Below are 14522 nucleotides of genomic sequence, written 5' to 3'. Positions count from 1 at the left end.
CACCTTTAATGTAAAATATAAACAAATTATATGCAAGAAATTCTTCTAATTAGTTGCCTAAGAATTAACTATTAATTATGTACACAAATTATATGCAAGAAATATTGTATAAATTGAGATTGTAATTACAAAATATGCAGCTGAGACATAGGACACATAGGAGATAAATCTGCAATTTAAAATTATAATTCTTAATTCTCTTATATAAAAACTATTTTAATACTTTATATATATATATATATATATATATGTCTATTTCACAAGTCAATAATGATAAAAAGGTGATATTCACATTAATGATAACAATAGACTATTAAACTATTTTAATGAGCCAAAGACAAAATATATACAAGTCAATCACATTTTCTTACTGAAACTTCCAACTACAAGAATATGGACAAAGGAAACTTCCAACTACAAGAATATGGACAAAGGACCTGTTGTGCAAATTGCCACAACTATTTGCTATCAATAAAGTCCTATTAAAAAAGGAAACAAGGAAACAGTAACAATCAAGTAATTTACCTTGTAAGTGTCACTTTTTTCCAGAAATTCTTATATCATTCACCTATGAAATAAGGTTTGAAACTTCGGTGCTATCAAATAAATCTTCATACAACTTAGGGTTTCTATTGGCACAAGGTTTCGGCTTCGACTTAGAGTCTTCGTCCGTGATGGCACAAGGTTCACTCACTCAATGCCAGCTCAGTGACGACCACTCAATGCCAACTCAATAACAAGGTAAGTTCGTGACGAAGCTGAATCTTAATTTTCACAATTTAAAAACTTAATTAATCACAATTTAAAAACTTAATTAATCACAATTTAAAAACTTAATTATCACAATTTAAAAACTTAATTAATCACAATTTAATCATCACAATTTAAAAACTTAATTATCACAATTTAAAAACTAAGCCTATATGTTATTTAATCACTTTAAAAATGTTATCTAAAATATTAGTTAAACACCACATTTTAAAAAATGTTGCCTAAAATACTATTTAACATGTCTACAATTTTAAAAGCATTCTTTGAAGTACTCACAATCTGGTCCACATTTTATAAAATGTTGCTTAAAATAAATAGGCAACACTTTTTCTAAATACTTTGAGATAAAGGTAAATAAATCTTACTAAGTGGGCAACAATAAAAAAGTGTTGCTTATACTCACTTTAGGCAACACTTTTCTACTCGTTGATATGTCAGCGTTGCCTAAAGTAAAAAATGGTGTAGTGACATAATCAAAGATTACAAGAATTACACACAAGAGTTTTGTTTCTTGAACGATCTAAGAAAGACAAAGTCTTACAAACACACTAGAAAAACCAAAAACCCTATATGGATCTCCCTAAGAACAAATTACAAGTATGAAAAGAAATCACCTGAGTTTATTACAGAGTATGAATGCAACAAATTACAAACTCAGAAAAAGCTTCTTCACACAGCAGAATGATTCAAGAACAAAAGTAATCTCAAAAAAATTCAAAGGCTATTTTTAATCTTTTTTCTTATATGAAATTTGTTACCTTTAAAATGTTTAGAAAACACCTTTATATAGTTCTCAAATGATTGCAAAAATAGTTTGTAAAGTTAATGACAACAGTTAAGTCAATTGAAACTAGTTTGAAAAATATAACAAAATTTTGTTAAAACATTTGATCGATTTACAGAAATAAACTATTGTTTCTGTTTAACAAAGGAAATCAACAAAAACACTTGGTTTATTTACAAAAAAAACTAGTTGATTTCATTAAACATAAAAGACAAAAACCTTTAATATTAAAGACTTAAGGTCAACACTGAAAATATTTGACTTTTAAATCATTAAAAAGACTTTAGTATTTTCAGTCAGTTGATACGAAAAATTAACTTGTTAAAATACTTTACTAGGGACACAAGGCTTCAACTTAAGCAATTTTAACTGACTAAAACCTGAATTAACTGATTTAAAAACATAAGAGGTTTTTAAAATGTTTTCTTAGAGGTCTTGAATCATAATACACAGCGAAAAAATACAACAAAATCTATCTACACACACATCCACAAATTTGTAGACTTCAAGTTTAAGCTTTGATCATATCAAATTCATCCACTTTAGTCAACAATCTTCCCCTATTGATGAAGACAAAACACGGGTGTTGTGTAGATTTTGCAAAAGATGAAGTCCTGCAAAACAAGGAAATATCCAAGCAATCCAAACAAGTATCTGCAGATAATCATCATAATTCAAAATATAAAACATAATCCAGAAACATTGTTTAACAACAATAGTATTTTCTCCCCCATTTGTCTTCAACAAATACACCAAATGTTGAGACTAAAAATAACAAAGCGGAAAATGAAACTTAATCATCACGTTTGTAAAGATAAGACAGTTGCTGCACGACTTCAATTTGCTTATCAAGGTGTTCAAACCTTGCTTAAGACTTAATAGTAAAAGTATGACACGTACAAAATTAGTCCCTTATCTTTTATATCTTTCCTTCCATCAAGTTTACATTTAAGTTATATGTAGCGGTGATTGAATTGTGTTGACATTATAACTCAATATTGCTCAACACTCAATTTATGTTAGATAAAGTAAGAAAATTATGTTATTCAATTCCCATGGTTTGTTGCTTGACATGTTTTCTCAATAAGATTTCCTTTCTCTCTTATTTATTGCTACTTATTTATTGCTACTTATTGTAATTATTACAAAATAGTTAATAAGTTGTTTATTTTCAATTCGTTGATTAAATAATATAATGAGCTTTAAAGTAAAAATGTAACATACACCTATAATGAATGTAATATTATAATTTTTTATTATTGTATTTTTTCTTTTTTTATAAAATATCCATGATGTGCACGGTTCCGGGCTAATAATATAACATAAACAAAAGAACTTGTAAAACTGCAAAAGATATTCCACCTTTGAAGATCCTCAAAGATATTGTTGACACATATGTTGAATTTCCAAGGCTATTCATCCATAGGTGAAATGCTCTTTCTTCTCTAGAGTCTTAGTATCATCTGGAAATGTTTTAAGGAGAGACATCTGTTGTTTTGTCTGAGTTGAAAGTCCATTTCGACAAGAGAGAAATTGAATTAGGTAACATATTTCTCAAAAACCAAAAATAAAAATTGTGTTTGCTATTCAAACTTGTAAGGTGCAGAAAGGATAGCAGACAAATAATCAATTCATAGTCAAAAGTGGATATGAAAATAAGAGAAATAGATGAATAAGGATGATCACAATGACAAATAGCTTATTTCAATACATGAGAGATGTACTTGGTGTGTTATAGTAGAAAAATTTGAATGAGTAATTATCAAAGTGTGATTTTTGGATAAATGAAGACAAGTTTTGGGTCATATGGTATGAGACGAAGAGTTCACCTGCAAAATACTTCCCTCAATAATTATTCTACTAGAATTTACACTCTTTGTTTCTGATACCAATTGTTGAATTGAATATTTACTAATAAACTAAAAATTATAAGTAATAAATGCAAATATTTCTATTAAAAGTATAATTACAGTGTCATCATTCTTGAGTCACTAAACATTTGTCACCTAATAATAATTGATATCACCTGCAACTTTTATAAGCATAACATTTTTTAAAGAAAATAAATATTTTTGTATTACTATCTCCTCTTTAGTATTACTTTTTGTAATATTGTTATTATTTAGTTTTATTTTCATTTTCATTTTTAATGAATTAAATAATAAGTTATATAATATATTTGGATTTAAAAAATAATAAAATATGTAATTATATAATAACAATATGATTTAAAATATTGTATGAAAATATATATTAAATTACAAAGTTGGGATGTTATCTACAATAAATAGAAAATTCATTTTTTATATTGTTAAAAATATAGAAAAAGAGTAAGTGTCAATGGAAATGAACAAAAATTCAATTTTACAGAAGATCTGTAATTTTTTTTATATTGGTTTTACCTTTTAACATAAACAAGTTTTACAAACTCATTCAATTCAAGGTTCCACTAGCAAATTAATCGAACTATTCACAGTTAGAACTGACAAAAAGAAAGGAAGAAATTTGAAAAAGATAATGAAACACTCATATAGATATTCAACTTTTGGTACTTCGTCCATACATAGACTAAATAGAAAACAAAGATTATAAACTATATATACTTACTGCAGACAACAAAACACGATAATATATGTAAGTATGGCCATGAAAATCCAGCGAGGATTATCTCTTCCATGTCTTCCACAAAATTCTGGATGTGATCTCATAGAAACACTTTGCTGAAAAAACAAAACAACACTATGAATCAGAAAATTAAAAATAATAAAATAAATAAATTGTAACTAGTATATAAAATGATAACAAAAAATACCTTAAATACTTGTGGATTCAAATACAGAAGTGAGAAAGTCATCATCCTCACAGAAAATCTGCAAGTTCTTGGAGTCCATGAGGAAGACAATTGCCTCCTCATTAAACTTCAGCAAAAAAGCCAACCTGATGAGCTCAGAGAGTGCAGCAACATGATCGTGATTCTCCAGCAAAACACCCTCTGCTATGGCTTCTGAAAAATATGTTGCATACTTTACCAAGCCAGCATTTTCACCATGCCAGTTCATTTGGGTGAAAAACTTTGAACTTTGACTCTCCCAACGAACCATTCTGTTTGCCCTTTTGGTAATGATGTTCCCTGATGATAATGACAAACTATAACTTACATTTATTGAATCTTTGGCTTCAAAGAAACTCAAGTTGAGTAGACCTTTGACAGCTTCATGCCTCTTGTTTGGTTCCATTTTAAGGCTGGAACAAGCAAGAAAACCAATAATAAGTTTCACCAACACCTTCACATTACAAACATTAGCAGCATCAATCTGCTTAAGTTCAACAACATTCGGCAGTGAGGGATCTTCAGTGCATATACACTCAGAGACACTTCGAGCACCAATATTTCTGTACAAATCAGACAAATCACTCCGAGATGATGGCACCAAGTTCTGAGGATACCAGACTAAAACTTTCTCCATCTCAAATAGCCTCTTCAGATGAAGGTTGTCAGGAATGAAAACATCTTTCTTCTCTAGCAAGAATATCTTATTGTTGCCTGAAGTAGCAGGAAGCTTCAGGAACCTTTCAGAAAGTTTTTTCTCAGGATGTGAGGTAAAATGGTGTAACATAAATAACCAGAACTTATGGCACTTGTCGTATGACAGCTGTTCCACTGAACTCTCCCATTCATTCCAAAGGTTGACATAATCATCAACTGAGGGCTTAGTCCTGACTTCCATCTTTAAGGAGAAAAAGGGAAGAATCTTCTTATCATAGATATCTTCTAGAACATAAAATTTCGAAGCAAAAAGATTATCAGGATCATGTATCACACATTCTTTTGCATGCACCCACTTTGCACTTTCCGGTATCCTGATCTTTGTGGTTCCTATATCCTGAGGTTTGCAGTATTCACGCAAGTACCTATAAAATCCAAAATGTTGTCATAATTAGACGGAAAAAAAACATAAGTATCATGAATCTTATTGACTAAAGAATATAACAAGTCTGTAACAAAAGAACATATTGACAACAAAAGATTATTTTGTAATTCGAAGTTATTTAACAAGCACATTGAATCCTTTCTATTCTAAAATTCTATTAACAGAAACTCACAGTAACAAGTCTTTCTATAATCTGATTTCGTCTAGTGATCCAAATAATATTTTTAAATAGAAAATACTAATAACTCATTGGACAAAAGTATGAACAGAAAAGAGTAATAAATATATGCTTGAGAGAATATTTGCCAAGCGGCAAAAAATATGCTTGAGTACCTGTATATTTCCACAATAGTGTTATAATCAGAGAGAGAGTCAAGGTACTTAGCAGCCAAAACACAACCTTCCTCAAGGTCAACAATGACTCCTATTTCTTTGAGTTCTTCTTTGTAAGATGCAATTTGGGGACCATAAAAATTGGCATCAATGAAAAGCCCATCAGTTGGCTTGAAGTACACACCCCACTTGGAATCGAACAACAGACACTGATCTGGAGACCTATAACCATCATGTGTTTTCAACCAGTTTGTAGACAATCTTTTTCTGAAGGCTTCATCAAGGGGCGACACAGCCCCTTTGAGTTGAAGTCGAATACACTCCAAAAAAGAAAAGACACTTTCAGGAGCAATGGTGGAGGGATCTGAAGGAAAATTTAAATGTTTAAGCACAAACTTCACCCCATCTTTCAATTCAGTAGCAACACCAAATCTCTTCAGCTCTTCCTTGTACTCATGAATTTCTGTACCATAATAGCTGTCATCGATGAAAGGAAGACAAGTTATTGAAGAAATAGATTTCCATGACACACCATCAAGAATGCAATCTCTTGGAACACTATGGCCACCAATCCTGGTAAGCAACCACTTCTCACTTCGTACGGTCTCTAAGAGATCAGCCGGAAATTTATATTCCGTTCCCTTCAGCAGTCTGTGACATGAAAGAAACGATTTCACGTGTTGTTGGCAAAAGGAATCTTCAGATGCCTTCTGTTTGAACTGAGGAACAAATTCTTTGATAGCTTCCTCAAAGTCAACTACCACCCCTATTTGCTTCAATTCACCTTTGTAACTGAAAATCCTCTCTCCGTAGAACTTTTTATCAATCACAGGAACACCACCAAATACCTCCAAAATGCAGCCCCATACAGGATCAGACAAAAAACAATCACCTGGAATTTTGAAACCCATATTAGTCTTCACGCAGCTTGCTGTCTTGATTGAATTCACGAGTTCAACCGAGGCAGAGGAAAACTTTACGCATTCCATCAACAACAGAAACGCCTCAGCATTCAAACTGGCAAAGTTTGATGGTAATTTTAAATGATCAATGACAACTTGATAGTTTCTACTAAAGCCAATAATCACACCAAGCAACATAAGCTCCTCTTTGAAATTATAAATTTCCTTCCCAAAATAAGTTCTATCAATAAAAGGAATAGCACTAATATGTGAAGCAAATTTCCATTCCTCATCATATAACACAGATCCCTCAGGAGACCTGAGACCAAGAGATGTCTTTAACCACTTACCTTTTTTGATGCTGTTAACAAATTTGTCTAAAGGAAGAACACGTTCCCCCTGACATTTAATGAATTCAAGCATCAAAATAACATGGTTGCGGCTTAAATTGTAATTTTCTGCTCTATGCATTAATTCTTTTCCAATGAATTCGCAAGCGTCCTCATAACTGAGCATCACACCAACAGTTTGCAGTTCCTTCTTATAGTGATGTATCCGACTTCCATAGAATGTCTCATCAACGAGTGGAATGTCCACAAGAGAAGAACAACCTTCCAGAGTTTTTCCCAAAGATGATTCAATTAGAAATGACTTTGAAGGTGGCATCCATCCATTGACTGTAACTTTGAGCCAGCTGCCATTCTTTATGCATTCTAGGAATCTCTGTGGTATACCACCTGACTTGGAATTTAGGTTCTTAATCCAACGCAACAGCAAAAAGGCATTCTCTTTCGTAAGTCGTGTATCTGCCGCAGAAAATCCAGCATTGGGAGGGCATAAATCTGGAATATCAGAAGCATCAAGGTGATCAGTCATGAATTCGATGAGCTTCTGGTAGTCTGTAGATTGACCCGCATAAGTAGACCTATTCAAGTATACCTCTCCCAGCTCAACATAATTTTGATTCACCCAAGGATTTGACACCATCAACTTTGCCCAATTGCTTACTTTAGCTGGCACAAGAACCTCATTTCTAGATTCATTCACATTGCCATACTTGTCCACAATTGGCATAGACCTACAGAGTGCGTCAACTTCAAAGCTGGAAAAGTAATCTTTGGAAAAAGAATGATATAGGAAATTAGCATATGTAACGGCAAGCTTGGAGTTGTTTCCTATGGAGCTGCAAAGGTTTTCTGCAAAGTCATACACATTCAAAGTATTAAAATGGACTTCATTTTCTAGCCACTCCAGCAAAGTAGTCCTTTGGGGAAAAGTTAAGATGGCATTCTGAGTAAATTCTGGGATAAAATATTGATCGGTTACACAAGAAAATAGCCTGTTCCAACTAATAAGCCAAGAACGAGGACAAGACTTTTTGGAATCTGCCTGAACCAATTGTATGGACCCATTTCCACAATCATAAACACTGCAATGTGACAGACTCCCATCAGAACACACATACTTAAGCAATGGAATGTTCGTCATGTTGGACTCACCAAAGAACGAGTTCCAATTTGTGGCAATAAAGAGTAAAAGCTTCAGATATAATTTTTCAGATAATCTATCCACAAAATTGGAACTCTGAATGCACTTTGCATACCAGGAAGCTTTAACATGTTCCACACCTAAAAACTCGAGTATGCCATCATACTGACTCATATCAAGAGCAGAACTCAAGATTTTCCTTTTACCATAAGATAGGTTGTCCAAGTGTATTCCTTCAGCCTGAGCATCATTCAAAACATTCCAGAACTCAGGAAGAAGCCGTCCTACTTCATGTGGTTTACAGAAGTGCTTCTGCTTCTTGTAAGTCTCTATGGGAATTATATTTTCTTCAAGCAGTTTCCCTTTTATTTTCTCCCTCACGTAGTTTAACTTCTCGTATGGAGAACTACTGATTGGAATGAATTTGAACATGTTTGCCAAAGTGGATACAGGAGCTTGATCTGACCCTAAGATAAGGGTTTTGAATGAATCTACGAAAGCTGTTGGAACACATTTTAGTATTCCATGGTTCCACTTGTCATCCATGAGAATTGTTTCCCTAGAAGATGCCAAGACAAAATCTGCTTGAATTATGAATGGGAAATTAGTGACCATTTCTGTGGGAAGAAAAGCATATACCCCAGATGAGGTCATTCCCCTATTAAGCCTGTCCTGATGTGGGAAGGCTAATGTAACAACCCACTCCTCCACATCCTTTCTCCTTTCCACCACATTTTCCAACCTCACAGGAAACTTTTGCTTCCACATATAGTAGCTGCATTCCTTTTCAGAACCACCATTTTCCACAGCGGTTAAGTTCAGAGTGTAGGACTCAGCATTCATGTTTTTCCTGGAAACAAAGTTAACCTCACTAGAAATAGATATTGCACTGACTTTATTTTTCTTGGAATCCTCATTACGTTCTCTAACAGAAAGATGTCTGATCTTCGCAAGAAACAAAAGAACTTCTGGATGAAAGTTTGAGAGCTGCAGTTTCACAGGAGTGACTTTATCCGGCTTCAGAGGTAAGACAATTGTTGTAGTTGGAAGCAAATCAACTCCACCACCATATATCTTCTTTATGTCTTGAAGCGTTGGCTTCTCCTCAACCCACTCAGGAACTACATTGTGAACAAGGCTTCTCATTGAAGCGTATCTGATATCCATTGCTGAAAATATAAGGCTGAGTGGTAACCAGAAACACACTCTTGAACCCAATTCCTGCAAGTCAACCAAAGGGAAAATTATGTCATGCACCACCTTTAACTCGAAAAAATCTCTTATATTAATCATGCTAATTGATTACGGTGGTTTTTCAAAATAGATGACCAATGTTAATTTGAGTTCATATATTTCACAACAAAAGCAGTATTATCCACACAAAAAAAAACAAGCACACCATCATGCTCTAACGACAAGGCATTGCATTGATTCAAATACGTTGTTGGCATATATGAATAATTCATTCTGGTATTTAAACACTATTTTTTTCTTCACTGAAAACAAGATCTGTAACAAGCTTACAATATCTTTTGTTGAGACAGATAAGAGAGAGCACGTACCTTTTTCTCCAATGTAACCACTGCTTCTGTTGCCTTTTTTTGTGGACCGTCCAACACTGCATACAGATTCAATGTTTTTGGGGGAGAAACCCTTTTCATTGTTGAATATGAGTAGTGTAGCTGGAGCACCAGTAGCTGTAATGTCCTTGGAAGTAATGATGAACTCCAGTGAAGGCTTCACTCCTTTAGAGTACAAATTATCTTCTGCATTCTGTTAAAAGTAACAGTAGATTGATAGTGGTATATTATCTTCCAGTTTAATTATTTAGTACATGAAGCAACAAATTGAACACAAAAATAAGAGAAAATACGTCATAGGCATCAATTGTTTTCTGATATCGTTAACATGTCATAACTTTACATTGTGAAACAGCCCTATCAAATATAATGAATGGATAAATCCAGAATTCAAAATGATTCAGATTATGTTAACAATATTAGAAAAATTACATAAAAGTACTATCATAAAATACTATACTACATCAAAATGATTCCCTATGTTATTTTGTCAACACAACCTGCACCAAGTTAGGTGGTGACATATATCTCCTTGCAAGTTTCTGTTAGCATCTTTTACGTTGGATTGCATATTCAATCTAACATTGCATAAATAAATAAATAAGTAGAACTGCTAACACAACATTGAACACTAAGATGGGGAAAAACATTGAAACATTGAGATGTATGTTGCTAAGTAGTAAGTGGGAACCTGAATGAGTTCCATCAGGAAGTGAACATCTTTGGTATAAAGCTCAACAGACAGATTTTTGACAGCTTGGTGCAAATCTTCAATCAAAGGGTTTGGATCTTTGCCAATGGAAAATTTGTTCTTTCGTATTTCTTCAATGTGCTCCTTTGATGTAACCATTTTCTAGCTTACAACTATTTGATCACTTATCACAATCACTACCAAAGGGTTAGAGAAAGTTAATATATATAACAGAAAAGAGTGAAGTTAAGGAGATGAAAAGTTAATATATATAACAGAAAAGAGTGAAGTTAAGGAGATGAAAAGTCTAACGACACTCTTGGATTACTTCATCATTAAATGATTACAATTATTGTTGTTATTAAAATTAAAAGTTCATTAATAAAACTAGTTAGTGAGTTTCTTAGACTCTTGGGCTTAGAACCTTTGAACTTCCAAGACCTTTGCACTTTCCAATTGGGAGAATAAAACGGAGAAAAGGAAGTCTTCACTTCTTAGATTCAAATTTTCATAAGGGTTGAAAATTTATAACATTTTTTAATTCATTTACACAAAATAAAGGTTTGTGAGACTCTCTCTCTACTATTGGATAAGTGTACTAAAATCATCATGATTTCAATGAATTTCATTCACTAAAGAGAAAAGGTAAAAAAACAGAGAAAATGTTAATGTAACATATACTAGTACTAATAATCCTATCACAGAAAATTCCATTTATATTAACTAAATATTTATATTCCACATCAATCTTTAATCCATAACATCACATGTTATCAAAATATATTTTCTCCTTTAAAAATTAAAAATCCTTTTTCCCTAATTCTAACCATAATACAACACAAATATGACCAAAATGATAGAGAATATTTTTTTTCCTTACATTTCAAATTAATCTTAGAACACTCAACATCATATGCTCTCAAAATACTTCTCTCCTTCAAAAATTCTTAATTCTTTTTCTCTAAATCTAACAATAATATAAAAAAATTGCAATAAAAACAATAAACTAAAAAAATACTTCCCTTACATTCCACATCAATCCTGGAACACTCAATATTACATGCTCTCAAAATATTTTTTTCTTCAAAATTCTAAATTCTTTTCTCTATTCTGACAATAATATAAAACAACTATAATAAAACAAATAAACTATTGAAAAGACTACCCTTATATTCAAAATTAGTCTTACAATGCTCTTGAAATACCTTTTTTCCTTCAAAAATTCTCAAATCTTTTTTCTCTAATTCGGACAATAATATAAAACAATCATAATAAAAATAATAAAAAAGAGAAAAAAGAGAAAAAAAAATCTTATATTCAACACCAATCTTAGAACACTCAATATATTTCCCCTTAAAAAAATAATTTCTTTCTCTCTAATTCTAACAATTATATAAACATAATAATAAACTACTATAGGAAAGACTATCCTTATCTTTATTTTCAATATCTGAACTAAAATTTCATGCATGCACATACTCTGTAAGATATGAGAGGAAGAAAGAATAAAGAAGAAAAGAGAAGAAAGTGATAAGAATATTTCAAAAGATGTTGGCAAAAGATAGACTATATGAGAGCATGAAAACATGGGCAAAATACATAGGCAAAGATTAGGACTAGACGCAAGACCTCTAAACACAAGATCGTCTAGTGGTATATCAAGTAACATCCCCCATTGAACTTATGGTGGGATGATCATGAACCATTGAACTATATGTGATACTCCTTCACAATCACCAATACCGTTGACTTCTTACGCAAATTTTATTTAAGAAGAAAAACATATTTTGTACTTTTACATATGATGATGCAATTACTTAAACGATTATTCTTTTTAAGTGTCAAGGGACACATGTGGTCATATGGGCTTTTAAAATCTATGAGCTTTTAAAATCTAGGTGTATTACCGAAATTATATTTAGTATTTATTATATTTTATTATATTATTATCATATATTTTTTTAGAAAATAAGAGGTGGTGGAGAGTACAAGTTGAAAAGAAGGGGTGCAAATAGTAAAATGTTGGGGCACCAAGATGGACCCAGGCTTTCAATATAAACAAGGTGGCGTATATAAAAAAACGTGACTGGCAAATAGCAAAATGCTAGGCAGCAGAATGGGTGCAAATGTAAGAAGTAGACGGATTCTCCCTGGACCTCCCACGCTTCTCCCTACACCTCCATATAATTCTTTAATTCCACTTCTACCCCTATCCCTATATGTCAGGGTTTTGTGGTTTTGGTGGAAACAATGTTGTGTTCTTCATTTTGAAAAAGGCGGTTTCTTAGATTTCTTCGTTGTAGTGGTGTTTGGTATTTGGTGGTTGAACTTGTTTTGCATCGTTTCAAATTATTTTTGTTCTTGATACCAAATTGTAGCCTCCGTAAAACCTCTCTGAGAATTTCACAAATCAACTTGTACAATCAGGTATGTAATACTGAATCTAGTGTTACATACTAAATTGTACAATTCAGAATGTACTATTATAGAAACCAGATTGTACAATCCGATATATGTCCCATGATCTGTTGATACATACCAGATTATACAATCTATTATGCATCCCTAGAACCAGTGATACATATTGGATTGTATAATTCAGTTTCTTTAAAGAAAATGCGCATACTGGATTGAGCAAACCAGTATGGACCTTAATCGTGTTACATTTCTGATTTGTACAATCGGCTTCACACAACATAAAAAAAAGAACTTTAGAGAAGGTCAAAAAATTGTGGATTCAGAACACAAAAACTTAACTTACATTCTCTTGTGCAAATGCTCTCTTCAACCCTAGCCCTTGAGTGCCCTCAAACGCTCTCTCAAATTCACTCCCACTAGAGAAATGGAGGTGGTGGCGCTAGAGAAAAAAAATAAGGTATTGAGGTGCGCCGATTTTTTAGAGAATGGTTAAGGGAGAGTGAGGTTTTGAATGAGAGAATTAGCCAATTGTTTAAACCTTTCAACATGTTGTTTGAGAGGGCCAACATGTTGTTTGAGAGGGTCAACATGTTAACCTCCTCATGGGTTTCTTTAAATGCATCAAACAAAGAACTATAATTTTCACTGAAGAATTAGAACTTACACTGCTTGCTTCAGGGTTTTCGTCTTTGGCAATGAGACATTAACCTCTTCATTATCTCTTGATGTTGAGTTGGAAGAGGAATCATCATTATTTTTCCTAGCTATGTAGGCTCTTCTCCAAAAAGGAGGAAAAGTGAGGGAAAGCAGTAACCAGAAGAAAGATGGAGGATTAAGTCGGAAGTTATTGTAGAGGGATGGGAGTTCTCGGTGCTGGGAAGGTTCGTAGGCCACATCCTTCATCAAGCAATATAACAACCTTCTTCTTCTCAAATTTCCTGGACAACTATGGTGAATATGATATGATCAAGGTCTTTCAGCGTTGGGCTAGAGTCAAGGAAGTTTTCATATCTCGTAGGTGTAATAGATGGGGAAGGAGATTTGGTTTTGTAAGGTTGTTTGACGTGGAGAATGCGAGCAGGTTGGAGAGGGAGATGGACCAGGCGTGGGTAGGTAGGATGAAGCAATACATGAACAGAGGGTGAGAAGCAACAAAGAGGAGTGGAGAGGTAACAAGGGGAAGGAGAAGATGGAATGGAGAGTGCCAAGTGGAAAACAAACATACGCAGGTGTGGTGAAAAAATCACCACAAGGAGAGTGGAAGGGGACCATCATTGAAACTAAGCAAGTTACCTTACCTTTGATGAGTAATAGTGCAGTGGGGTTCTTTGCAGCTGACTTAAGCTATAATCAACTATGTGAAGAGTTCATAGTGGGAGGTATGAATATGGTTAAAGTAAGGTACTTGGGTGATAATATGACACTGTTAACGCCTACTAAAGGGAAAAGGATGGAAGATGTCATTGGTCTTAATAAGTTGTGGTTCGAAAGTGTCTTTGAGGCTATTGAGCCATGGACAAATGCATGTGTTGCAGGTCATAAAATAACCTGGATCAGATGTTATGGGCTTCCTATATCGCTGTGGAACAAAGATTGTTTTTCTCAAGTTGTAAGTGAAGTAGC

At 33.1% G+C, this 14522-nt stretch overlaps 1 protein-coding gene across 1 annotated transcript; it reads right to left on the bottom strand.

The window, feature by feature from the left end:
* Positions 1 to 4368: 4368 nt before the first annotated feature.
* Positions 4369 to 10640, bottom strand: LOC137819004 (uncharacterized). The gene is given in 5 exon segments (XM_068622699.2): positions 4369 to 5467; positions 5821 to 9333; positions 9335 to 9431; positions 9773 to 9983; positions 10482 to 10640. Coding segments are annotated over 5 exon segments (5079 nt in total).
* Between the last annotated feature and the right edge of the window lie 3882 nt (positions 10641 to 14522).

Source organism: Phaseolus vulgaris, chromosome 10 (assembly GCF_051622355.1).
Source record: "Phaseolus vulgaris cultivar YP4 chromosome 10, ASM5162235v1, whole genome shotgun sequence".
In the NCBI taxonomy this organism is placed as follows: Eukaryota; Viridiplantae; Streptophyta; class Magnoliopsida; order Fabales; family Fabaceae; genus Phaseolus; species Phaseolus vulgaris.
Note: the sequence above shows the minus strand (reverse complement) of the source record. Positions and strands in the feature narration are given on the sequence as shown.